Source organism: Dryas octopetala, chromosome 7, assembly GCF_963921425.1.
Source record: "Dryas octopetala chromosome 7, drDryOcto1.1, whole genome shotgun sequence".
Lineage (NCBI taxonomy): Eukaryota > Viridiplantae > Streptophyta > Magnoliopsida > Rosales > Rosaceae > Dryas > Dryas octopetala.
Genome location: NC_141372.1, coordinates 19,591,900 through 19,618,921, shown reverse-complemented (window position 1 = coordinate 19,618,921; position 27,022 = coordinate 19,591,900). Strand labels below are relative to the sequence as shown.

General features: G+C 35.7%; 2 protein-coding genes across 15 annotated transcripts; one reads left to right on the top strand and one right to left on the bottom strand.

The window, feature by feature from the left end:
• Nucleotides 1-1,846: 1,846 nt before the first annotated feature.
• On the bottom strand, nt 1,847-11,778 carry LOC147280334 (gamma-tubulin complex component 2-like). Of its 4 annotated transcripts, none has more exons than XM_086251631.1 (22): nt 11,545-11,778; nt 10,454-10,585; nt 10,246-10,304; nt 10,101-10,146; nt 9,879-10,013; nt 9,612-9,743; nt 9,220-9,303; nt 9,040-9,138; nt 8,812-8,903; nt 7,069-7,141; nt 6,841-6,993; nt 6,610-6,729; nt 6,412-6,465; nt 5,922-6,005; nt 5,745-5,819; nt 5,526-5,657; nt 4,993-5,118; nt 4,796-4,903; nt 4,135-4,197; nt 3,886-3,960; nt 2,399-2,598; nt 1,847-2,304 (listed from the first exon to the last, which is right to left on the bottom strand). In XM_086251631.1, the coding sequence occupies exons 2-22, from the start codon at nt 10,535-10,537 to the stop codon at nt 2,178-2,180; spliced, it is 2,121 nt and encodes a 706-aa protein (XP_086107757.1). In that variant the 5' UTR covers nt 10,538-10,585; nt 11,545-11,778; the 3' UTR covers nt 1,847-2,177. The 4 variants fall into 4 exon arrangements, with proteins under 4 accessions (XP_086107757.1, XP_086107756.1, XP_086107759.1 ...); XM_086251630.1 differs by having other exon boundaries at nt 10,454-10,578; XM_086251633.1 differs by having other exon boundaries at nt 1,848-2,304; nt 9,879-10,016; nt 10,454-10,526.
• Nucleotides 11,779-17,206: 5,428 nt separating this feature from the next.
• Nucleotides 17,207-25,658, top strand: LOC147280333 (Tetratricopeptide repeat (TPR)-like superfamily protein). 11 transcript variants are annotated; one of them, XM_086251344.1, is made up of 12 exons: nt 19,275-19,731; nt 19,946-19,987; nt 20,080-21,246; nt 21,337-21,478; nt 21,606-21,783; nt 22,596-22,751; nt 22,996-23,047; nt 23,207-23,249; nt 23,334-23,455; nt 24,096-24,135; nt 24,542-24,672; nt 25,169-25,658. In XM_086251344.1, the coding sequence occupies exons 9-12, from the start codon at nt 23,382-23,384 to the stop codon at nt 25,218-25,220; spliced, it is 297 nt and encodes a 98-aa protein (XP_086107470.1). In that variant the 5' UTR covers nt 19,275-19,731; nt 19,946-19,987; nt 20,080-21,246; nt 21,337-21,478; nt 21,606-21,783; nt 22,596-22,751; nt 22,996-23,047; nt 23,207-23,249; nt 23,334-23,381; the 3' UTR covers nt 25,221-25,658. The 11 variants fall into 11 exon arrangements, with proteins under 11 accessions (XP_086107460.1, XP_086107461.1, XP_086107459.1 ...); XM_086251334.1 differs by lacking the exon at nt 22,996-23,047 and having other exon boundaries at nt 17,207-19,731; nt 23,143-23,249; XM_086251335.1 differs by lacking the exon at nt 22,996-23,047 and having other exon boundaries at nt 17,207-19,731; nt 23,143-23,249; nt 24,061-24,135.
• The last annotated feature ends 1,364 nt before the right edge of the window (nt 25,659-27,022 follow it).

The following is a 27,022-nucleotide window of genomic DNA, read 5'->3' as shown; positions in this document are numbered from 1 at the left end:
AACTAATGAACCAAATTTATGTAATATGGAATGGTTACAATATTATTGGACTTTAGTTATTATTTTAAAAGTTATAAGGCTTTATTCAGTAAATTGTTAAATTAAAGAATTAAATAAAAATTTACCTTTAAGAAAACATGTTTTTATTTTTTTAAGATATAGGATATAGGTTCATCTTATACTTTCCTAAGATATAAAATGTCATTAGGGGTGCTGTTATGGTTGCAGCGGCCAAACATGTCCCGGGGTCCTTCTCTCCTAATGCCACAGAATTAATGGCTGCTGCAATGGGGCTGACTCTAGCTAGGGATATGGGCTACCAGCATGTGATCCTAGAAATGGATGCCCAATATGCAGTAAAATGTATCATGGATGACTCTCCCTGCTTGCATGCCGACGGTGTCTTGGTGGAGGAAGCTCGCCTGCGCATGGCATCCTTTCGGGATGCCACTTGCCAATTTCGAGGGCGGGATGCTAATAGAGTGGCTCATCAGTTAGCCCAATTTGCTAAGTCTCATGTTGGAGTGTCCTTCTGGACTGATGTAATGCCTTCTTGGCTCACTGAAGCAGTGTTTACTGACTCTCAATAAATAAAATCAATAGCTTCTTTTCAAAAAATAAGATATAAAATGTCATTTTTTAACAAAAAAAGCTTCTTGGCAGTTGGCTCTACCACCTAGACTATTGGGCATGTGCATGTGTACCACTTGAAATTTTTTTTGTCCATTTAGGCACCTACCCTCACATGCCCTCAGATTTTCTATTAACTTAAAATGTATTTCAATCGATTCATATAATAGAACATAAAAAAAAATCTAAAATCTAAAATCTAAAAACCATTAAGATAAAAAAAAAAAATAATAAAAAAAAGAACTTTATGGCAACAAAAAAAATCACACCACCACCACAATCGATTGCATATCCCCACCCAAAAACTAAATACATAATTTAGGGATTATTTGATTATACAAGTTTTTGAGTGTGTATCATAGGATTTAATATAATTGAAAGATTAGCTAGGTTAGAAGATTAGGGAGCTTAGCAAAAGATATGGATCCTTACAAATAAACCCCAAATACATAATTGTGAACATCCACTAAATACGAATATTTACAACAAATATATTAATTAATAATAATTTATTGTGCTGAGTTCATTATTATACCAGTTGTATTACTTAATAAATGGCATACTATGTATGCAGTAATATTTTCCTCACTAAGTGAGGATTGTTATAAAAGAAATATTGTATATATTTGAATGTTATAATCAAATTGTTTAACTAAAAATCCTAATTCGAAACTCTAAACCTCATTTCTATACCTTAAACTTCATTTATATACTTTCACACCTCGATCTAAAATTAAATTAAAAACTAATCACGGATTAAAGTATAAATCACTCTAATTATAGAATTACTTTCTATAATCAAAATGTGATAGAGGAAAATAAAATAAAAGGAGAAATTACGTACTATTATCATATAAAATACTGAATTCAAGCTTAATTTACAAATTACAACACACAATCTATCTCAGTAATTTAAGTTTTACAGGGCTGACACATTGTGGGATCAAATATGAGTGAGGCATGTTTGCAGGTTCTAAATGGGGTGTCCAGATTTTCAAGTTCGGGTGGAGGACGGCCCGACTTGGCTATCTAATGTATTATTGAATGATGTACATCTCCATTTCTTATATAAAAAATAATAATAATAATATGATGATGAGAAAACTGCAATAAAAGGGTGCAGTAATTTTGAAGAGACTCCTTAATATGATGAGAAAACCGCCACAAAACCACCATATCATCAAAGAGAGATGACAAATCTCATTAGATTAAGAAAATGATTTCAAGCAGTGGACCAGAATAGCAAATCCCACCTCATGAGTAGCCAGATACAAACATTTACAGAAAAATTACAGAATAAAAAAAAGAAGAAGAAAAGTAGCAGTAAATATAAGCACAGCCTCCCTCCCCCTCCCGCCAAAACAAACATTTAAAAAAAAAAAAAAAAAACATAATTTCCCTAGTACACAGAGGTACCAACTGAAATTCTTTAACAAGTACCTAACTTGCAGTCTTGAAACACTCTGGACGTGCAAAAAACCACAAGCCTAACACAACAGCAAGAAAACTTTTCCATAAATCACAGTAACAGAAATAGAGTCCAGAATTCATTTTTCATTTCCAATGCCTAAAATGCACTGTGAAAGATGAGCCAAATACGGTTCTGCTATAGAACTACTGTTCAATATTGGTCCCAGCCTCTGAAGCTCTTCATTAAACTCCCTCTCGAATTTGCTGCAATATAAATGGGTATTAGAAAGAGGAGGGGGAGTAGGTGTGTGTGCACGATGGTGCATGTGATCCAGAGAGAGAGAGAGGTGTATCTTACAGAATAGAATCAGTAACAGTTTTGTTGCTGGAGCTTAGTTTTAGTGCCTGATATGGGCTCCGTGATTTCGATTGCTTGGGTTTTTCTGACACAACTGAACCATCAGACTCAAGACGGCTGGGAACATCAATAGAAGATGAAATCAACCACTGAGTTGCTGCAGCATATTGTAGGCAAAGTGATTTCAGCCTCTCTACCTTCTGCATTTCAGAGAACTCACTATTGAGGAAAAGCAAAGACCGAAGTCCAGATTCTAGAACTCAAAAACAGATATAATCACCATTTCAGCATGTCTTAACCCACTCTGCCATGATTTAAAACATTTTGGATTTCTTACAGATTATAAATGAATATTTAGATTTTGATTTCAAATTATCCATCCCTTGGTGGAGATAAGAGAAAAATCTGTGGTCGAATTCTTGGTAATGAGAAACCAGAAAATTTGACAAAGCTTCAAAGGTCAAATTCTCTAAAGCTCCATTTGGAATGTGAGATTTCAAATCTAGGGATTTTATCGAATGTTTATGGATAAATTGTTTGAATATAATGTTAACAATGTATAAAAGTTAGTTGTGGAAAGAAATGAAAAGAAATGCACGAATTTCAAAAGATTCAGTGAATCTAGTCATTTTAAATTCATAATATTATTTAGTATTATGCATCTAGCCATTTCATACCCATTTTATTTAGTATTTCCATGATTATTCTAATCAATGTCAAAATCCAAATTCATTCTTTTGAATCTCTCCATTCAAGTGGAGCCTAAATGTTATATGGGAGTGGGACAGACTCATATGACTTTTTTGATGGTATAAGGTGCATCAAGAGTGAACCATTCAATCACTCTTTCAAGACCTATGGATAATCAAAGGGATATGACTAAAGTAGTTATTACAGAACTTTTTGGGGGACAGCATTGATGAAGGAGCCAAGTTCAAAGTATAATAAATAAGCTCATCCAGTACCTTCAGGGACAATTGAAATAGTAAATAAGCCCATCCAAGTACCAAGCACCATATGATTAAGAGTCTCTGCACCTTTTTTAAGTAATAAGTGCAATTTACACATATATTTTAGGTTCTTTGTTTTCGAGTCTCCATCACATGATCAATGTATTAGATGTCATGATTCACTAATTCATGTACCGAAGAGCCTATTAAAGGGATTACTGTGTAAGCTTTTAAAGTATGTGTTCCCTGTGTGAAGCATGAGTTGACTTGGAGTCAGTCCAAGATTTGTGGTGCCGAAGGCCGGTGCGATGCTAGAACTTTTCTATGCTCTTACTATTTTCCTATATCAAACATATCTGGTCTTTTGCATTTCCTTCCCTATCCAGATTTCCTTATTAAAATTGTCCTCTCTTTCCTATTGACGAGAGCTCTCAAAACTCTTCTATATAGAATCCCCTCTATTTTTAGTCACCTCTTTTATATTGTATCCCTCTATTTCTAGTTATGTATGTATGATTGCATATATTAAGAACAAACCTTGAGAAATTCAGGCAAAAGAAGCAAACATCCCCTCAAACACTTGTCAAGGAAAAAGTCGTGGTGTTGGATAACCTGTATCAGGAAGAACTTTGTAAGACAAACATGAGCTTCTCTAGGGGAACACTGTGGAATCTATCAGAATGTCCTAGAATAAATGGCATTCTCCTTCTCCTTCTCAGCCAAAAGATTCCATTTTTCTTTGTTTCAAGTGAAGACAATGCAATTTCTATAAGAGGAAGACCAGACCTCATCTATGCTCTTTGCAGTCTGAAGTCTATTATGCATCACATGCCAATTGGGCTCAAGAACCTGTAAACAAGAAATTCTGTTGTGAAAAAACATAAGTCCAGTAATTTTCTCAACATTGCTAGGAAAATATATTTCAGAAAATGTAGAAACTAAGATGGGTTTCTTAAGGTTGGACAGTAGCTTCTTCTGTTTCTTTATGGTCAACGGGACAGAACAAACCCCGGACCCCTCCAGACCCAGCCATATATCTCTAAAGAGCCTTGAATGGACAGATATAACTTGCAGACATACTTTATCACTCAACTACAAATAAAAATCATATAGCATGCTACATATTTTAAAGCGCAAGGTAATGCAACAAAGATCATACATTAAAAGGAAAGAAAATATATATAACATGCATATTTAAATCTACAATCCATAGAGGTGCAGATCAATTGCAAGCATACCCGAGCATCAGATTCAATTTTTCCCATGAAAATTCACTATTTGGAATTGTAAAAGAATGTACCATGCTGTTTGTGTCAACAATGGCCAAACAAAGAAGTAAACCCTTTAAAAAAAAAGGGAAAAACAAAAGAAAATTAAGCACTACACTACAGCTATAGCATGGCAAAGGCATCCCGGGAAAAAAAGCAATTAGAAAGGTAAAACCTGCCTCAAATGTTAGATAGTGTAGAAGGCTATTAACAAATTTAAGCATGCTACGACACAGCAGAGATGATCTGGAGATAGCAGTTCCACGTATGTTAAGGGCACGAACTCCCTGCAAGTACATATTTACATTGAATTAAACACAGAAATGAGGTTATATGGCCTGGCTACATTTCATGAAAAAGATTCTAGCCCACATACTTGATGCACTTGCCATGCCGCACAAAGTTGGCGATCCACGTGCTTAAAGTGGAAAAGAAAGCGGAAAATCAACTGGTACTTTGTTAGGGAATTTTTAGAGATAATTATAGACAATGGCCACCGAATCTGAAAAAGAACCAAACAGTCAAAACAAATCAAAGACAAATGGCTTGATTATGGTGCAGGATGAGATAAAAAAGGCATCATATGCATATTTTCAAGAGCAAGACCCAATTGAGAAAAGTCAAACCAAGAAGAGCGCCCTTCTAAATATACATCATGTCAAGTAATTCATACAATCTATCTACTGCATTCTTTGGAGAAAAGGTCTCATGCAATCCCTACTGATCCAGAAAAGGGAGGGGGAAGAAGGATTTGGATTATAAACTCTTCAGGATACATTATCAGTATTACACATACTGCTGGGCCAATAACTTAGACTGAACAAACAAAAAGAAAACAGAAGTGGGGAAATCACAGTTTTTCTACATATATAAAAGGAAAGTTGAAAAGAAAATCTAGTATTAACAAACCTTATAATTCAAAGAAAATGTCTCAAGGCCAGTTATGCTCGCTGGCCCCTCTAGATCATTATCATCAAGAATGCTCCTGCTCTTTTCACGGTCTTTAAGTGTCCCCAGTCTTTTAAGCAAAGAAGATGTTTCCTGAAGCAAAAGGGTGAAAATTTTTAATTAATGCTAGATCATATACATAAATTTTTCATATGCGAGCAAAAGGATAGAGCTGTTTACCACGCAACATGTTAAGTCCTCATGACAAGGATCTGTTGCAGCTGCTGTGGTACGCAAAGCAAGGTCTAGTAGAGACTATTTAGCCAAAAAACAGTTAAACATCTCGGTTATCTCCAACATGCAAACAAAGAGAATTATTTGCCTGCTAAGGGACTTGATGAAGAGAGAAGACCAAACCTGCAGTTTCTCCACAGAAATCTCATCAAGCTTTTTCGTAAGCTCATCTCGAGCAATATCCATAAAATGAACTAAAAAATCACCCTGCAATAGACACCATCATTTGCCCCCTTCCATTGATCATGGATAACATGATTTTTGTAATAAAAACTCAAAAGAAAGATAAGCTTCTGCAAAGTATAACATGATTGATCGATTCTTAATCACAACATGGTACAATTATTTAACCATGACCAATTTTTCATGAATTCTAACTAATATTTTCATAAACACAATATTTTCTTCTTTTTCCGAAAAACTATGTTTTCCTCACAAAAAAATGAAAACATACCAAAAAATAATGACATGGAAAAAAATTCAACAGACCTAAATAGAAAATTCGGGACAAAACCCAAAAATAGTTTTAGTTTTAGGACATATATCAAGTTAGTACTAAATTAGATTATATAATTTATCTATTTCCAAGTTCATTGGTCATAAAACAATATACCTGATCAAGAAGAAGATAGTGCTTTATAGATCGTAGCTTTCCCATCAGATCATACTACACAAGGAAAGAGGGAAGATGATCAACAACATAAATAATTGCAATGAAGATAATGCAGCATGAATGTAATCATACAAGAAATACAAGAAAGCACCAAAGAAGATGCACAGGAAAACCATATACTGACAAACTGAACCTCACCTTTTCTTTGATGAGATTTAAGAGCTCACTGCTGGCAAAGTCATAAGCAGATTTTATACACTCAAGATAACGGTGGTTTGAGCCAAAGCTCATCAATTTCGAATTTTCTGATACAGGGACCTATTCATATAATCCAGTCAATGACGTGTAATAATAAAACCACATGGGAGGCAAAGGGATTTTTTCATTTCTTTTTCTCTACAAAAAAAAAAAAAAAAAGATAACCAGAACCTGAACATGGTGGCCACATTCTCTCATGACATTTAGATATTTTCCGGTGGTCAAAATTGTCCCAGCAATATTTGCAAGGAAGCTAGGAATTCCATCCTTGAGGCTGTAACGTTGCCTCCAGTACTTGGCATCATAATCTTGAGTGAGGCTTTCCTGTAAAATTCTATAAATTGTAACGTAATAAGCATAAATTTGATGCACTCACAATTGTGAAAACAGATGATATACCTTTTGAAGAGATTTGTCCTCGGTAATGAAAAATTCACCATAAGGATCATCAATGACTCCTTCATAAACCCACCTAAAAGTAATTTTCATTTCCAAACATTGAAATCAATCAAAATGAGGAATAAAGTATTGTGCAAATGATACTCAAAGCCATTAGTACCTACAAGAAAAGAAAAAAAAAAAAACTAATATCTCCTTCCACATTAAAATAGATTTAAGATAATGAATCCAAGTAAAAAATAATTTGAGGATTGCATATCTAGAAACAAGGTACATAAATACTACAACAAAATGCGCATGAACAAATAAACACCATAGTTTTGTACACAAATTATTTCATAGAGAGCAATACAATAGATAGAAGTGTAAGCAGGCCAGGAAGGCATGAAGACGATACAGGCATAACATCTATAAAACAGACTAACATGACACAACAGAACATGGTCAATGTTGTGCCAGGCATGACACGTCATGGGCCCATTCCATGAACAAACACATCATGAACTGTGTGAGACATGAAAACAATCCAACCAACCAAGCTCGAGAAGCAAAATAAAAGGGGCACCGCTAAGGCAAGTCACAACACGAGAAATAACCACAAATAGGCCATACCTAAATGGATCATACCTGCATGGCATGGCCCATTTTACACCTCTAATTGTAAAGAAGTATGATGGAATTTTGACACATAGAATAGAAAGTTTAGAAACTTTTTCTAAATAGAATTAGTTTTTTAACCAAATATGCTAGTTTCCTCATCAGAGATGAATAGAAAATAGTGAAACTAGGCCTGTAAAATGGGTTGAACCTATCCAACAGAGGGGTGGTCCAGGCCCTAGATCCACTGAGCCCTGATCAAATAGCCTTGTCCTACGCCCTTCCCATGGGCGGAGACAGTTTTGAACCCATGGGAGAGTCTATTTGGCCATGCTAGCAGGCCATTTATTATAAATTGTTAACTGTAACTTTTCACTAAACAAAGCCCACAGCTCAAGCAACATTGGAATGTGGTGGGAAAATTGTAGAATCCAAATTCAAATCCAAGGTTAAGCAATAAAACAACTTCCAATAAACAGACTCTAAGAAAACATTGGGTAAAGGCTTGGGCCGTAATACAGGGCTGGGCCTATATTTTGATGTCCGGGTTGGGCTGCACCAGAAAAGCTTGGCCCATGCCGTACCAACAAATCCCTAACTCTAAGCAAGCCCATAGGGCTCAACCATTTTTACAGGCCTAAGTGGAACTAAGGTCTTCTATTTCCTAATCCCTTTGTCAAAGATACCTATAGTGTCAATTGTGTTGCACAAAGATAACTTTGGGGTCAGAAACATGTTTTTGTCTAGTACAATTGCCCACAGACTCTATCTATCTCATTCCTTTACAAATAGATAGAGGCTCCCCAAATAACCTACCCCCGCTCCCCCCCGCCCCCCAATCCAAAAAAAAAAAAAGAAATATATATATATATATATTAATTTATAGAAATATATAAAAGATGACTAAGCAGCAAAAGGAATTGCATTTGTCTTGATAGGAGGAAATAATACTTCTTGTTCCCATATAGTACTAAAGAACATAGAAGAAACTTAGTTGATGGGAATAAAAGTGTCTGCTTCATTGTAGTAATTATGCTCATGCAATTAACCAGCCACGTTCAACTAGAGATGTATAACAAGTTGGTGGGGGAAAGTTGCAATTTTCACAACCAAAGAATAGTTGACAGTAGACTAGCCAAAGAGTACCTCTCTAATATGCCGAGGTATGCATTACTAGCACATTCCGCCATCTTTTCTAGCAATGACCTTACATCATTATCACCGGCCATGGCCTTAGCCTGGATATTTCAAAGAACAGATTAGTATGCATTAGCAATAAAACAATAGGTGAGAAAGAGATAAAAGTGATGAGAACGCTTATTAGTTCCAAAGGAAGCAGCCAAAATTTAGAGAAACGCAGACATAAAGATTAACCTGGCTCTGCAGGAGGTTAAGAACTGCAGAACCTGCCAAATTATTAGCTGAAGCCTTATGTATTACAATGGATAGTGCTTGCATGGACCCCAACATTGGCTACAACAGAGATTAGAGAACCCATTTAGTTTAAAAAACAAAACGTAAAACTGGTTAAATTTGTCTCAGAGAAGCTCAAACCTGACAGTAAAACCACAAGCCTTGTAGGGACAGTCTTCCAAGTCGAAACTGGTGTTCAAGCTGTGCCACCATGGCCTGGTAATCCTAATACCGAAAAGTTGGAAGGTGGTATTCAATTGACGAGATCAATTATGCATCATTTTCTTTATCCCATATTTTATCCTTTCCTTTGCCCGTGAGCATTAGGTCAGATTGGAAAGAAATGGAGCGGTGATTAACTAGGTTTTAGTTTAAAATAACACAACCAGACCGAAAACGGCTGCCTGTAGGAAAAGTAAAAAATCCACATTTTGAAGAGTGAACAAATAGCAAATATTGCAATCACATCACATGTTAATGAAACAAGCAGAACTTGTATAAAGGACTTAAAATAGGAAGAAGGGGAATCCTACTAGAAGAAGCGCCCTCAATGCAGCAGCAAAGGCATGATTCACTAAGCCATTCTTGAACTGAGATCTTGATTCAACAAACTGGTTAATGAGCATAAAGCTCTCACACAGAGGAAATACACGTTTCGCAAATTCCTGAAACATTTCAGTTAAAAAAAGAATAATAAAATTGTGATAATATTAAAGACCAAGTTTGTTTCTTTTCAAATAAAAAAAATTAATAGAAATAATAAAGACTAAAAACAACAAAGAGATTCCAATAATTCATACCTGAAGAGCTAAATCCATGGATGCATCAACTTGAAAAGAGAAACTGTCCTCCTTTCCGTGGACCCTTTTGATCGAAATGTAGCGTCCTTGAATCCCAACCATTGCAGACAAGAGGTCATCGATGACCACAAGTTCCTACTTATGCAACAATCATCATAAGTACGACTACCATTCATTTCATCCAAAAAATTTCAAAATTTCAAAATTCAAATTCAAACTCACCTGAACAGCAGCATTGTAACAACCAATGGGGTTTTCGAATCCCAGGCTGCAAATTCCAAAATTATTTTCTCAATTAAAGAAAGAAAAGAAGCGTATGAACAGAAATGTAAATGCAATGCATGAAGATGTTGTATATAATAATTACGTGAGGGAATCAATGGAATAGCCCTTGGAATCAGCGAAACGCGACGTCGTTTTGGTTTCCTGAAGCAAAAAATGAAAAAAGTTTGATTTGAGTGGCATTTGCAAACCTCATAGAGAAAGAGAGAGAGAGAGAGAGAGAGAGAGAGAGAGAGAGAGAGAGAGAGAGAGAGAGAGAATACTGAAGTGAAGAGTAAAGGAAAAATGGGAACCTGGTGAAAGCGGCCGGTGAGGAATGGCCTCTCGGAGTTCCAACGAGGAGTTGAAGGGCATGATATTGCTGAACTATTCTCCATCGGAATTCAAAAACTCACCAAAACCCAGCACTTAAATCTCCCTGTAAACTTTGCACATATAGGACAATAATAAAGCTACTTACTACAATGTCAATGACTATATAACCAGACACAAATCAATTTAGCTTTTGTCTGGGTAGACCCTAAAAGTTTTATCCTTTGCAACCAGATACAAATACAGTGAAATCTTTAACATTCAAAACCTGAAAATGAACATTGTCATCCACGTTAATCATAAACTTTAAAAAGGAAAAATTGCATGCACATAGAAAAGATGAATACAGTTCATTCTGTCACTTCTGGAACTATCTTTCAAGGTTAATTACATTAAACTATCTTTCAATCTGATTACCCTAATTAGTTTTTGAAAACACAAAATCCTTTGGAAAAAACAAATATTTTGATTAAAAAATACCCACCAACAATTGACAGTGTACTCCAAAGAAAAACACGCTTTAAATAATTTTTTTTTGATTAAAAATATACCCCAATAACAAATGACAGGGAACTGAAAAGAAAAAAATAAAAATCAAACTCCACTGAAGAAAGAACAAAAAACATTCATAGATAAAAAATAACAAAATCTTTGTTCAAAATCTAGGAGACCACTCAATGTGAATTATCAGTGTCTTAGTTAATAATAGAACAACCTTATTCAATTTTGGGAAAGCAAACAAAAAGCATAAACAATAAACTCCAATTGATGGGAATTACCAGATAAATAAACAATAATAAAGAAGCAAACTATATTAAGAAAATACATAACATACCGTACGAAGTTGTTTGGCTTCATACACTGTTCCAGATTATTCTTGGTGGAAACAAATTTTAGAGAAACACATACTTTATTTTGCTTACATAAATGAGAGAAAATATATCAAACTTTGAAACCACACCATGACAATTTGGGATATTTCCATACAAGAAAATGCATATATAGATAATTAAATATAGAATGCCTAAACTTTAGTAGCTGTTGAATGGAAAATAAACGGAGAGAGGCGCACCTGAAGAAGACGAAGACTACCAGTACCCAATTACCCTACATTTCTTTCGCCAAGACCAGCAAATAGGAAAACTCATACAAAGATTAAGTTCCTCAAGTGCCTCAAAATTCAACTGCAAAATGAAATGAGGGAGTTGCAGCGGAGGGATCGATCTGGATTCTGGAGAGTGAGACGAGAGAGAAAGGGAAGAAGAAGTGGGAAAAGAGAGAAATGGAACGAGGGGAAAAGGGAACACTTTTTTATTTTTTAAAGGAAAAATTAGAGTTTAGTTCTTATAATATTTTGTATTTGAAAAAAAAATTATATAATTTTTTTTTTAAATGAAACATTTCTTTTTTTCTAAATAAAGTACTTTGACTAATGACCATTATTATTTTAAAAAATAAAAAATTAGAGTTTAGTCCTTTTAACATTTTTTATTAAAAAAAAAAACCTTATGACTTTTTTTTTCAAATAAAATCTTTTTTTTTTTTCTAAATAAAGTTTTTTGACCATTTGTCTTGTCAAAGAAATATGTAATTATTTTTTTATTTTTTGAGAGTATAGGGTACAAATTCACCTCATACATTTCTAAGATATATAATGAGATTTGTGAAAGCTGCGCCCAAAAATTGACAAACCAGGAACTGAGAAAAAGTAAAAATACACTACCGAACACTCGAAAATGACTTCCAAAGGCTCGGCATCTGGTATGTATGAAAAAATTGAAACTAATGGACCAAATTTATGTAATATGAAATTGTTACAATATTATTAGATTTTAGTTATAATTTTAAAAGTTATAAGGCTTTATTCAGTAAATTATTAAATTAAAGAATCTAAATGAAAATTTCCCTTTAAAAAAACATGTCTTTAGTGTTTTTAAGGTATAGGATATAGGTTCATCTTATACTTTTCTAAGATATAAAATGTCATTTTTTAACAAAAAAAAGCTTCTTGGTAGTTGGCACTACCACCTAAACTATTGGGCATGTGCATGTGTACCACTTGAAATTTTTTTTGTCCATTTAGGCACCTACCCTCACATGCCCTCAGATTTTCTATTAACTTAAAATGTATTTCAATCGATTCATATAATAGAACATAAAAAAAAAAAAAAAAAACAAATAAAAAATCTAAAAACCATTAAGATATACTTTAAAAAAAAAAAAAACTTTATGGCAACAAAAAAAATCACACCACCACCACAATCGATTGCATATCCCCACTCAAAAACTAAATACATAATTTAGGATTATTTGATTATACAAGTTTCTGAGTGTGTATCTTAGGATTTAATATAATTAAAAGATTAGCTAGGTTAGAAGATTAGGGAGTTTAGGAAAAGATATGGATCCTTACAAATAAACCTCAAATACATAATTGTGGACATCCACTAAATACCAGTATTTACAACAAATATATTAATTAATAATAATTTATTGTGCTGAGTTCATTATTATACCAGTTGTATTACTTAATAAATGGCATACTATGTATGGAGTAATATTTTCCTCACTAAGTGAGGATTGTTATAAAAGAAATATTGTATATATTTGAATGTTATAATCAAATCGTTTAACTAAAAATCCTAATTCGAAACTCTAAACCTCATTTCTATACCCTAAACTTAGAGGTGAGAGATAAATCCTTGTGAGGCAAGGCTAGGGTTAGGAATCCTAGGGTGTGCGGCATGGGCTTGGCTCCTTGGGCTTAAGTGACTTATGCATAGGCCTTTAGGGTTTTACTTACACATATGCACATGGGCTGCCACATGGACTTGGCATGATGGGCTTCTTGGGCTGCTAGGGTTGGCGCATGGAGTGCATGGCATATAGAGGTGAGAGATAAATCCTTGTGAGGCAAGGCTAGGGTTAGGAATCCTAGGGTGTGCGACATGGGCTTGGCTCCTTGGGCTTAAGTGACTTATGCATAGGCCTTTAGGGTTTTACTTACACATATGCACATGGGCTGCCACATGGACTTGGCATGATGGGCTTCTTGGGCTGCTAGGGTTGGCGCATGGAGTGCATGGCATGCGCATGCATGCATGAGCTGCCACCTTGCATTCGACATTCACTTAGGCCCATGGCCCATTTGACTTCATGACATGTCATAGTCGACCCTTGACTATTGACTTTGACTTCCAATTTCGCCCCTCATTTCCCCTTGGATTCGAATTCATTTATTCCCTCCATTTGATTCTATGGATGTCCACTGCCTTCTAGAAGCTTCTGGAACCTTGACTTGATTAAGTTGACTTTGACCACCCTTTCTTAGTCCAACTAGGATTCCTTGTAGATGTAAGATTTCTTGTCCATTTTGACTTCTCGTAATGACCATGTTGCCCCTAGAGTCCTAGTCTCATTAGGACTCTTTTCCCTAATAGGGTTAGGTTTCCTAGTTCAACCAGGAATTCCTGTTCCAATTAGAATTTCTCATTTCTGGCTTGACAATGATGGTTCTGGACTTGATGTTTCCTCTTGTGATTAGGAATCCTCATTTGATTAAGATTTCAGTTCTTTTCCTAGTTTGACCAAGAATTGACCCATTTTCCTAGTGTGACCAGGAAATGTCCCAAAACGACTTCATTTGCTCATTTTTCCTATTTATGCTTCATTTGACCTGAAAACACAAAAACAAGATAACAAACACAAAATATCGAGTTCTAACACTCTAGGTTAAAGAATTAGTATTATAAAGTGATGCGAAATGCAAACTCATCAATACAATCAAAATTGAAAAAGCCATAAGATTTTAATCAAAAACTTAGGATGATGAAGGAGTACATCCTAATTTATGGCTCCAATAAGTTAAACTTTAAGTCTTAAATCATAAGATCTAATTAGAATGTAAAAATAAATTAACTAAAACTGTAACTCTACTTTATGTGAAAATGTAACGTTTTGAACTAGTAAACAAAAAAATCACAATGAACATTTGGACACTCCATGTTTTATGGCTTAAAAATAAATAAGAAAATTTTTTTGCAGCTTAAAGATAAACATAAAATCTACAAAAAAAAAAAAAAAAGATTTATTGCTAGAATGACCCCTTAAAATGAGGTTGATGAATGGGTTGTAAGATCGTATCTCCATCTTAACCCACATTGTGACTTCATCTCATTTATGACGTGACCTTGATGTATTTATAAATGCATAATTTTTCTCAATTTTTTTTTGTTAAAAAAATGTGTTGTTTTTATTTTTTTGGCATAAAGTTATGTTAACGGGTTACTTTTTTCAATAAATTATTTCTTTTATATTGGGAAATGAAAAATTGGAACTTGGAGATATCTTTCAAAAGAAATAAAGAAAAACATTGCTAGACCAATAACTTGTATTGTCGTCCGTAAGATTCGAACTCACAACCTCTTCCTATAAACGGAGACTTGATGCTCATTGACATTTCAATATACTTAAATAAAAGTTTCAATTAACATTTTACAATTACACCTATGAGATTTGGGGTATTCATAATTTGCACACTATTTTTTTAATTTTTTCAATGTAGTATCTAAACTTTTAATTTTGATACAATTTGCCACTATCGTTAATCTGACTATCATTTAAATGTCAAATGCTAACGTGTGACGTGAGGGCCCACGTTTTAGCCAACCACAAATCTAAATATTGTATATATGGCTTACCTACAAAAAGTATAAGTTAAAATTACCTGACTATGGGATCTATCAATTGAGGTAGCAACCCTACCAACAACTTGTATGGATCTCACAGGCCCTGAAGAGATGTTGGTTAGTCTTACAAGTTGGCCAAAATGTGGGCACCACATGTAACATGTTAGCATTTAATGTTGGATATGACGGTCAGACAAATAGTCGTGTCAAATTGTGTCAAAATTAAAACCTTTAGTACTAAATTGAAAAAATTAGAAAAATATGGTTTAAGTTCTAAATCACCCAAAACGTCAAGGTGTAAGTTGTAATTAGTCTTTTTCTTTGAACTTGGTCAAATTTTCAATTAATTTCATTCTTTCCTTTTGTTTTTGTTTTAATACCATTGCAAGTACAACATTAACAACATTTATCTTATCCATCTCACATGGTTTTTTTTTTTGTAACCGAAAGTGTCATGTGTCAGTTTTCGCGCACTAGACTAATCCCTTGGGCAGATTAAAAGCAGACAATCCACGTCGGACCTAAGTCATTCACAAGATATTTTACCTCCCTTATTATCCGGCTCAAAGAGTCGAATTTGAGATTCGAACTTGGGTGGTCTAGTTTACCTTCGAATCAACTCCTCCCTCCAACTAGGGGTGCACAATAACCGTTCCAACCCGACCAACCCGACCAACCCAACCACATTGGGTTGGATTGGGTTGGTTTCTATCCCACATTTTAGAGGAATCGGTGCACAAACCGACCAACCCGACCTTAAATGGGTTGGTCTGCGGGTTGATCTTTCAAATACCCATCCCAACTCGACCCGACCCGACATCCTTCTAATTGTTCTAAATTTATAATTTATATATTATAGTATACTAGTATATTAGATTATTAGTATATATATAGTATACTAGTATATATAAAAACCAAACCCCTAACCCCAAAACACTTATATATAGGTTTACATTTCCATAAACTAATTAATAACCAATATAGGTTTATATATGAAACATTTATATATAGGTTTGTATATATGAAACATTTCCTTATATATAAGTTGATATATGAAACATTTATATATAGGTTTGTATCCTTACCACACTGAATATTCACTTAAGTCAGTGAATCACAAAGAAATATATTTAATTATTCTAATATATTATATATGTATAAATATATTTATTGTAAGAATAAAGAATATATTATATTTAAGTGAATATTCAATTAGTCTAATATATTAGATATGTATAAATATATTTATTGTAAGAATAAAATAACCAAACATTGGCAGTCTGGTGGATAAGGTGTTGTCTTCTTTTCTTAGTGGTCTTGTGTTCGAACCTTCCAGCTAGTTTCCTCATTTTTCACGGTATTTTACAAACCGTCCAACCCGCCCAACCCGACCCGACCACATCAGTTTGGTTTGGTTTGGTTTCTATCTTTCAATTGGATTGGTTTGGTTTGCCAAAATGTGAACCCGTGGGTATTGGTTAGGTCTAGGGATGGCAACGGGGCGGGTTCGGGGCGGGTTTGCCAATACCATACCCGCCCCGCCGGGTAATCGGGTCCCCATCGGGGGTATTCGGGGCCCCTATTATTTTCAAAAAAATAATTTTTTTATTAATAACATATCAAATTAATATAAATATATAATATAATAGATGAAATACACTAAAATTCATCATATTATATTACAATAACACTAAATCATAAAAAGAACACTATTAAATTTTAAAGATATGCAACAAAAATTAAGAAAATAAATTAAAATATAATTATGTAATATAATATTTTTATTAAACGGGTATACGGGGCGGGGCGGGGATGGGGATGGTATTACCATACCCGCTTAATCGGGGCGGGTCCCCACGGGGATTTTCGGGGGCGGGGAATTTTGCCATCCCTAGTTAGGTCTGCGGTTTGGGCCAAACCCGACCCGTGTCCACCCCTACCTCCAACACCTTGGAGTTATTTCTTTTTTGCTGCGTGTACGGGTGTATCTTCCTACACAAAAGGGGCTTTTGCAGGTTAGTGGCCTTGTGCCCTTGTTTTAGAATTTCTCAAATAGAATGGCATGTAGTTAAACTTCGTGCCAAATTACGTCAAAATAGCAGCCATTGCAAGTTGCAAGGTTCGGTCCTTTTCTCTTTTTTACTATCTGTAGCATTCTTCATACACAAAACGGCTTGTTCGTGTAGACTGTAGGGTAATGGCTTTCTGTTAGAATTCCCGATGACATGCATTCAAACCTTGTGCCAAACTACGTCAAAGATAGCAGCCCTTGCAAGGGTTGGTCAGATAGCAAGTGCTTGCAAGTTGTTCGATGAAATGCCTTACAGGGACTCAATCGCCTGGAACGCAATGCTTACTAGCTATACCCAACTGGGGTTTCACCAAGAAGCGCTCTCTCTTTTCCGCCGCATGAGAATCTCTGACACTAGGCCCGATCACTTCACATTCACCGCAACTTTAAGCGCGTGTGCTGGCGCATGCGAGCTTCCTATTGGAACCAAAGTTCATGCTTACTTAACAGTTTTGGGTTACCAGTCTTACTTGCCGGTTAGCAATGCGCTTATTGATATGTATGGGAAGTGTTTGAATCCCTCTAGTGCTAGCAGAGTGTTTGAAGAGATGAAACTTAGGAATGAAGTAACTTGGTGTTCATTTTTATTTGCGCTAACAAACTCTGGCCAGTTTGGCATTGCGCGTAAAGTGTTTGATGTGATGCCAAGAAGGGTGGAGATAGCTTGGAATGTTATGATTTTGGGTTATGCACGATGTTATGAGGTGGAGTCATGTTTGGGTTTGTTGAAGGAAATGAATGAGAGTTTGTGTCAGCCGGATCAGTGGACTTTCAGTGCAATCATGAATGCCTGCGCTGAGGATTTAGAATTTTGGTGTGGTTGCATGGTGCATGCTTTTATCATTAAAAGTGGCTGGGGCTCTTCCATAGAGGTAAAGAACTCGATTTTAAGTTTTTATGCCGACTTAGGTTGCCTTGGCAATGCAGTAAAGGTTTTTGAGTCCATTGGAACTCTAACACAGGTGTCCTGGAATGCCATGATTGATACCTACATGAAATTGGGGAATACCAACGAAGCACTTCTTGTATTTCAGCGAGCCCCTGAAAGGGATGTTGTCTCATGGACATCTATGATCTCAGGGTATGCAAGAAATGGACATGGAAACAAAGCTGCTAGCTTCTTTGTTGATATGTTGAGAAGTGGTCTCCAACCAGATGATTTCACATTTGGAGCTGTCCTTCATGCATGTTCAAGCTTGGCATTACTAGGACATGGTAAAATGATCCATGGTTGCATAATTCAGTATGGCTTCCATGCGTATGTCTTTATCGTGAATGGTTTAGTTAACATGTATGCTAAATGTGGGGACTTGGAAGGGTCAATCCATGCATTCAGAAATATATTTCACAAGGATCTGGTATCTTGGAATGCTATGTTGTTTGCATTTGGATTGCATGGGAAAGCTATCCTAGCTCTACAGCTTTTTGAAGAAATGGTGGAAAATGGAGTAAAACCAGATAATGTGACCTTTATTGGCTTGTTGATGTCTTGCAGCCATTCAGGACTTATAGGGGAAAGTCATGTGCTTTTTGAAACAATGGGGTCAGTTTATGGGCTTTCTCCTGGAATGGATCATGTGGCATGCATGGTGGATATGCTAGGCAGAGGTGGTCACTTAGCAGAAGCCAAGGAGCTGGTTGATAACTATTCAGAAGTAGGTAGTGCTAAGACCAGCTCATGTGAAACTCTGCTTGGAGCCTGCTCTGTACAGGGGGACATAGGATTTGGAAGATATTTGGGTGAAACTATGAAAATATTAGAACCACATAAAGAGACAAGCTATGTGCTACTGTCAAATTTGTATTGTGCAAGTGGACAATGGAAGGAAGCAGAAATGGTTAGGAAGATGATGGTTGAACAAGGGGTGAAGAAAATGCCTGGTTGTAGTTGGATAGAAGTGAGAAACAAGGTAACAGCTTTTGTTGCTGGGAAGCATTCTTATCCATGTATGAATGAGTTATGCAATATATTACATTTCATTGATTTCGAAATGAGGAGTCCATGCTTTGTTGGTGTTGAAAATGGAAGGAATTGAAATGTGTCTGTCCTATGTGCAATGGGTTGTCAAATGACAATTTAATTCAAAATGGGGTTTCAAATGACAATTATGGAACTGACTTGGCAAAAAGTGGGTCAAAAAATGAATTGGAATTTGACAAATGACCTACATTGGAACCAAAAAAGTGGCGGGACCAATGTGCAGAAGCTGCTAATGGGAAGAGAGAGAGAGAGAGAGAGAGAGAGAGGTGGCTCAAGCTTGTTCCCCTGTGTCTGGTGCCATGGGCCCTGCGGGCAGATGTGCAGCAGACCACTTGCGCCTGATCTAGGTGGGATCCAGCTGTCCAAATCCAATTGGCAACTGTATAGTAGCTGTATACAGTTTGTTCTGCTCTTTTACATCAAGATCACAGTGTGTAGTCTTCGTTTCCAACACAGCATTACAATTCCTCACAAGGAAGCTGCACTTAAGTACTGTGATGAGGTTGATCCAGTTGCAAGGTAGTGTATAAACAGTTAATATTACGATGCTGACATTCTTTGTCTGAATAGTCGGCTGACATGTGAGTCATGCTTATACATGTGTTTTGTTTTTTGAGTCATATACATACTTATTAATGGGATTTCTATCTTGATCACAATATTCAGTTAATAGGTGCTATTAATTGCATTATGAGGAGACCAACTGACGGGAAGTTATTTGGATTCAATGCAGACTACGTTGGCGCTATTTCTGCTATTGAAGATGGACTGCGAGGTTTCTATTATGTTGTACTAGCTATGTTTCTTTCTTTATTATGGCTAGAATTTTTCTGTAAGGTGCTCTGGGTTCCCACATCTTTTTCACAGGTTCACATAATAGTGGAAGTATGACTAGTTCACCTTTAGCTGGTAGGCTGTTTGTTGTCATTGGTGCCAGAGATGCTGGCAAGGCGCTTGCTTACGGTGCAAAACAGAAGGGAGCGAGGATTGTGATTGCCAACCAGCTTTTCTTTCTTTCTTTTTTTTTTTTTTTTTTCCTTTTTTTGGCTCGTATTTGTTTTTCTGATCTGCCTTTTCACACCATTTCATTAACAATTGGTTTTCTTGGTTTTGGTGTCAATTTTATTATCCATGTTCATTATTGTTCTTTGTAATGGCTGAACAGCACAGTCAAAAATCCACTTATACATCATGTCAGCACCAGTTTCTTGTTGTTGTTCAAAATCTGCTATTGATATTATAAGTAAAAAAGGTTGAAGGGCAGTTTCATTTCTTTTGAAAAAGGAATTCAGAATAAAAATAAAAATTCTGAAGATACATTGGTCGAAATGAATTTATTGTAGAAGATAGAGATTCTCTGTGATTGAGAGAGCTAAAACGAGCTGCTTTTTTTTTTTTTTTACCCTTGATTTTCTTCAATTTGTGAGTCTTTTTTGTTATACTGTAGTTCTGCAAGTAATTTTGGGGTGGACTTTTTGTCCACTGCATGTGTGTTTTTTATTTCTTTTACTTTATTGGTTAATAAACGTTGTTTCTTAAAAAAAAAGAAAAAAGAAAAACAAAGAAATTGACCCCGTGGAGCACATTCAACTTGTATCCTTTTCTATTTCTCATTGAGAAAAATATCAACTAGGTTTTCAGAAATATTATGAGATTTGAAGCTTTGCCAAAACCTTCAAAGTCTGCTTTATTGCAGTATAGATTTGTACTCTATTGCGTGCTTTCTAATGTCTAGACATGATGAATTCTTTGCTTGACATTATCCACACTTCTAATTGGTTTTGCATGTTAGCTACAAACATTGTTTTCTTCTTTTTTACTATTTCTTCACTTTCATTTCATTTCAAAAACAAAATCATTGGATTTTTTAAAATGGATAAAACCATTTTAAATTACAATTGGATAAAACCACTAGAAATTTAAATGGTGCTCTTTGGTTACACTATAGTACAGGCAATGGTTCACGAATTGATCGGTATTGAAGACAACAAAGTTGACTTAAGAAGCATTGGAAAATTTCCAAAGGATCAACAGGTTGAACTGTATTTTCCTCCTATAATGCACATCTTTGTGTTTGTAATTTTTATTGCTAAACTATTACATTTGTGATATTGGTGCTTATAGGAGGTTGTGCTGTCATCAGAACAAGATGCTTTTTTCAAAAAAAACATGTACGAGAACTTTGGTGATATTGGGATGAACATCAAGCAATTGGTTGATGAATTTCAGCAAATTTCAAAAAGTAACCAGAACATTCAGACGATAGGTTCGTAGGACGCAAATATGAAAATTTCAGATTCATGACTTGTTGTGCTTGGCAACTGTTGTCACGGGGAACAATGGTTAAAGGAAATCATATGTAATTAAATACTTAAATGGTTTACTTGTTGCAGAGGGCATGGCCAAATTTGTTGACAATTACCCCGAGTACAGAAAGATGCACGGAAATGTTTCAAAGCATGTGGCGCTGGTAACAGAAATGAGCAAGCTAGTTGAAGAGCGAAAACTTATGTTGTTTCACAAACAGAACAGGAGTTGGCTTGCAATGGTGGCCATGAGGCAGCTTTTGAGGTAGTGTAAAAGAATAAGTAAAAAGAAATTGAAACCACTTCTCCCACATTCTCATTCCTCTGTCCCTCCTTATCCCTCTTTGTTATCCCACTACAAGTCTACAACTACTTTTTCTACTTATCCTTAAAACCTATGGGGAAAATTGTTCTTTTCCAATTGTTTTTTTTAATATTAATTTTCGAATTTTTTTTTTCTTTTTATCATGCATACATGCAGAGTGGGCAGAGGGTCCAGTCATACAAGGAGCAGAGAACATGTCTATAATTTTTTTATATGATTGTTTACTTTATTACCGTCTGCTTATTGGGGATGTTCAACAGTTTTGAAACTAATGTTCTAGAGCGTAATAAAATTTAAAGCATTTGAATTTCAGAAAGAATTTCAAGTTTTTAAAGGTCAATGTTTAACAAGGAAAAAAAACTGAGACAGAATTTCATGCATTTGATTTGATTTCTCTCCCTTGAGATCATTTTTAAATGAAGAGGGCCTATCCTGAGATCATAACCATCTGATGACATTTGGACAGTTTGGAACTACCATGGAAAAATGGCATACCTTTTTCATGAAACACATGTAAGCCACGTGACTTAAGTAGTGCTATGAAGTTGACACAAGAACGGCGATGAGTGTGTCTGTGTTCGTTTGCCATATTTACTCTTCTTGTCACAAGTTATATTAGAATTTGGTCTTGAGCTTTTTAGTCTGTACGATATACTTTTTTAAGTTATTGACTTTGAGATAGCAACTGAGTTTAACCTCCACAGAAACTTGAATCTGAAAACAACCACCTCTTTTTCCTATGTACTTTGCAGGCAGTAACAAATCTATTAAACAATGAAAGTGTATCTGATATTGACCGCCTACGACTTGTCATGTTGTATGCTTTACGCTATGAGAAGTAGAGCCCTGTGCAACTGATGCAGTTATTTAACAAACTGTCTTCCAAGTCTGCCAAGTACAAGCCTAGGGTATGTAACCAATATTGTAACCCCTGTTTAGATCCTTTAGCCCTATTGTGTTTTTTCTTTTCCTTCATTATTAATATATATATTTTTTTTTTTGGCGGGGGGGGGGGGGGGGGGGGCGGGTGTTACATAGTGTTTAAGTGGCAATCATCCATTCCTAATCCTTGTCACTTGAGGTTTCTTCATATGCTACCTTTATTCAGATAACTAACAATGGAGACTCTGTTTTGTCCTATGTCTATTTCAGTTGTTGTCATCCAATTTTGTTGGAGATTGACCCTTCTTTGGGAGGCTCAATCAAAGCAGTAATTATGCCAAAAGCTGTCATGTACCTTTAATTTGGTTACTAGACTTATCCATGGGTTTTAATAAATTGGCTATTTTGGCATTACAGCTTGTCCAGTTTCTCTTAAAGCAAGCTGGTGTTGATAAGCGAACAGGGGATCTTTTTGGAAATCGAGATTTCTTAAATATTGCACTTAACATGGCTCGTGGGCTAAGGTTTGTTTGGGAAAGTTATACTTTCTACTTTCTATTGTAGGGTGTGCTTTATAAGCTTATAGAGAATTTTAACTAATGCTGTAGGGGGTTGAGAATGTCTACACACAACACCAGCCTCTTCTCTTCCAAACTATGGAAAGTATTACCAAGGGACGGCTGAGAGATGTGGACTACCCGTTTGTTGGAAATCACTTTCAGCAGGGCAGGTTTGTTGCTGTTTTTTTCATTAAAATAATTGCTGGGGAGCACTTATAAGTTATAATTTAGCTGCAATTTGGGGATTGTTGTGTTGTTTCATTTTAAGCAGGCAGTACCTGAAGTATTGACATATAACACAAGTTGTCTTCCAGGATATTCTTAACCTACCCCAAACTGATCGTATTTTCTAATAAGTAAAAACTTCCAATTTTATTATCCGAGATTATATATTGTATGAGAGAACAACAGTTTACAAGCTTAAAGCCATCTCAAATTATGTCATCTAATCAGAAATACGATGAGAATGTCAAACTGTTAGCCCTTGTTTAAACTAGGTAGGATGTAGATGGGGTTCAATTTATGCAAGCCTACATCAGTATATTCCCCAATTTCAAATAGTGTGGTTGTGTTTTGGGATTAGAGAGAAGTTTACTACGTTTGGAATTTCATGTCTTCAAGAGTCTTAACCTTGGGAACATTGAAAATGAAGCTGCTGCACTTTTGACACTCTGTTCTATGCATGGTGGCTGGAGCCCATTTCTTGGGTGCTGCTCTATATACATGCCTGGTGCTTATTGACAGCTTATTCTTCAATATTTAGTTTATTAATCAGGACTCTTATAAATCATTGCTTTCTGAACAAGTTAGGAGGTCATCGAGGAGACCAGGCAACCTCAACCTGATGAAGGTAGGCCTAGCCTTCTCAGCGGACCCTAAATTTAATCCCTATGGTTTCATGATTGCTTTGCACTTCATGAATCATGATTTTCATAATTGTAGACACCCTATGGTAATTACCAGGTTTCTTGCTGGTCATCTCAAATGACTCAAATATAACACCTGGCTGTTACTAATTATCATCTGCTCAGTCTCCCTTTGGCCTCTCCTCTCAAGTTGCTCCACCTTGTTTCTACTGTCTGGCCCACATCATTTTGTCTGGTTTGCATCCCAAAGGACTAACGGATAACCATGGATCTATGATACTTATAATTACCTCTACATCATCTTGTTAAACTTATAATCTGATAGTGTAAGGATAAAAAATTGCAATAATTTTGCTAATGTTGTGAATGACGCAAACTATCTCTAAGCAGGCCTCAAGAAGTGGTCATTTCATTGTGGGCGGGACAACATATGAGGAGTCTCATTCTGTAGCTTTACAGAATGCTATGAATTCTGGAATTCGTTTTATACTCGGTGGTTCTGTGGTTCTCAATTCTAAGAGGTATGCTTCAGGTCATCATTGTGAATTTCACATAAATACTTGCATTGTGAAAAAGTTAACATTGCTGTGCTAGCTGCAGTCAATGCTTGGACCTCTGCACTAGTTTTAAATACTCTGGCTTGGTGCCAGTTACTTCGTTCTTGTGTTGGATGCAAGTTTAAGGAACTATTAGTTTGGCATTATTACTTTTAGCCTTTCTAAATCTTGAGTTGTGGTACTTGGGGTTGCATTATTAATTCTGTGTGAATTAAATTCATCTACAATTTTAGTTCCTAGGAATCTTCAAGATGGTAATAGAGCCATTTCACTCACCTAACCAATCCTGGAGAATGGGAAGTTGTGATGGTGGGCAGACAGTTGTTTCTTAAAACAAAGGGATTTTGGTATAAATATACCGTAGAGGTTTTTAATCATATGTTGTAATTGTTTGAGGGTATTCCAAATTGTCTAATATAAGATGTTCTCTGATCCAATTATTATTTGGCTGGGAATGCAGGTTCTTGAAGGACTTGGAAGAAGCTCAGAGAAGAGCTCGTACTGTTGTCTGAATGTTAATCTCTTGCATATCTAGCATTTGAAGAGCCATGTGGATAATTGTTTGTGGATGTATACAAGGATTTCAGTTTTGTCACCAGCTGTAAAAATTGTATAAAAAATTACCACACGTGCTTGAGGGACCATCAGAATATGCCCTCTGTTCCTGCAGAAGGCACAGCCTTTTTCTATACCATTTTGCTGGAGTAGTGAATATGATCGGATGTAACTTCCATCAAATTTGGAGGGTAAGATCTAACACCAGCCCCCACCCTCTCATAGGAACCAAGGAAAGAATGAAAGAGATGTCACAAATTTGTACCAATATTTTTTTTGCTAACCAAGCCAGATCAGATATGCCTACTGCCAAGGGCTTGAATTAACATGTACCTTATTGCCTTATTAAAAAGAGACTTGTCAAGTTGTCATACATGAAATTCATTCTTTTTTTTTTTTTTTTTTTTTTTTTTAATGCATATATTACTGCATTCATGTAGTTGTACTTGGGATATTGTGAGAAATCAACAAGTATGGCTTTACTTAACAGTCTTGGCTTCTCACTTTTGTTGTTGCAAATCCTTGGTGAGACTTTGTTAAGTTCTAAGGGTGGTGCACTGGTGCTATTTTTACCATGCCAAACTGGACACCTCATTTTTTATTACAAATTTATCCTAACAACATAAAATCATCCTAAGCTGACTTTGGAAACCCTACTTCCAAACATAATAAATAAACCTAAGTAATCCTAATTGACTAACTTTTCTCACAGGGTTCTTAAGTTAATTGACTTATCATACATTAGCGATAGCGAAGCCTAGAGAGAGGCTGTATATTCCTAATCCATAAGCCACGAAGGACAATAGCAATAGGGACTGACAGCTAACCGAAAGCTTTGTGCAACACAACAATTAGGAGCAACCCATCTCTATACATTGAAGATGGAGTTTCTCAAATCAGATGCCCAACATGAAGAGTTTACTAGGTTCATGTATATGGTATGGTAATGGAGAGGCATAAGGCTTATCTTGCAATGCTCCTCGTACATTTTGTTCCCCTCCCTTGGCCCAACATTTGAGGAATCGTTTGAGATATGGGAATGGGATCTCCATCTCCTTGAGAGTAAGATCATTTCTTATTGCTTAAACATAGTGTAACTAATTACACGAGGATCGATAAAACTTTAATTTTTGAAAGATGAACTGATTTTGATTTTGGAGGCACAACAAATTGATTTAATACAGTTTTAGATGTATATATAATGTATATGCGGATATTGACGGCTTTTATGATAATAAAAATAGATAATTCATATATGCAGCCCCCTTCAGTTAAAGGATCCTTCATTTAACATTAAGACTTATTCATACCATTGCCCTTGTAAGATACACTTTTTTCACTTTGCCTCCTGAAACTTAAATCCTCTCAGTTTGCCACCTGAACTTCAAACAATTGTTGCAAAAAACCCTATGCCGTCAACTCTGTCAATTTTTCCGTTAAAAAAGATGACGTGACACCTATATGGCATAGGTGGGACCCTTTTCTAGTTATGTAACATCCATACAGACACTAAAAATTATAAAAAATTGACATTAAGCTCGAAATTTGCAACGTCCCTTACTCATATAATCATATTTTTTATAATTTTTAGTGTCTGCATGGATGTTACATAACTAGAAAAGGGTTCCACCCATGTCATATAGGTGCCACATCAGCTTTTTTAACAGAAACATTGACAGAGTTGACGGTATAGGGTTTTTTGCAACAATTGTTTGAAGTTCAGGTGGCAAACTGAGAGAATTTAAGTTTCAGGGGGCAA

Bases quoted from the DNA above. Each gene is read 5' to 3' on its own strand.
- LOC147280334 (XM_086251631.1), bottom strand. From the start codon at position 10,537: ATGGAGAATAGTTCAGCAATATCATGCCCTTCAACTCCTCGTTGGAAC. The intron at 5,119-5,525 runs GTTTGTTAATAC...GTTCTTTTTCAG, and splicing joins CATTTTCTTTGAATTATAAG to ATTCGGTGGCCATTGTCTAT. The intron at 4,904-4,992 runs GTATGTGGGCTA...ATGTACTTGCAG, and splicing joins CGGCATGGCAAGTGCATCAA to GGAGTTCGTGCCCTTAACAT.
- LOC147280333 (XM_086251336.1), top strand. From the start codon at position 17,381: ATGACATGCATTCAAACCTTGTGCCAAACTACGTCAAAGATAGCAGCC.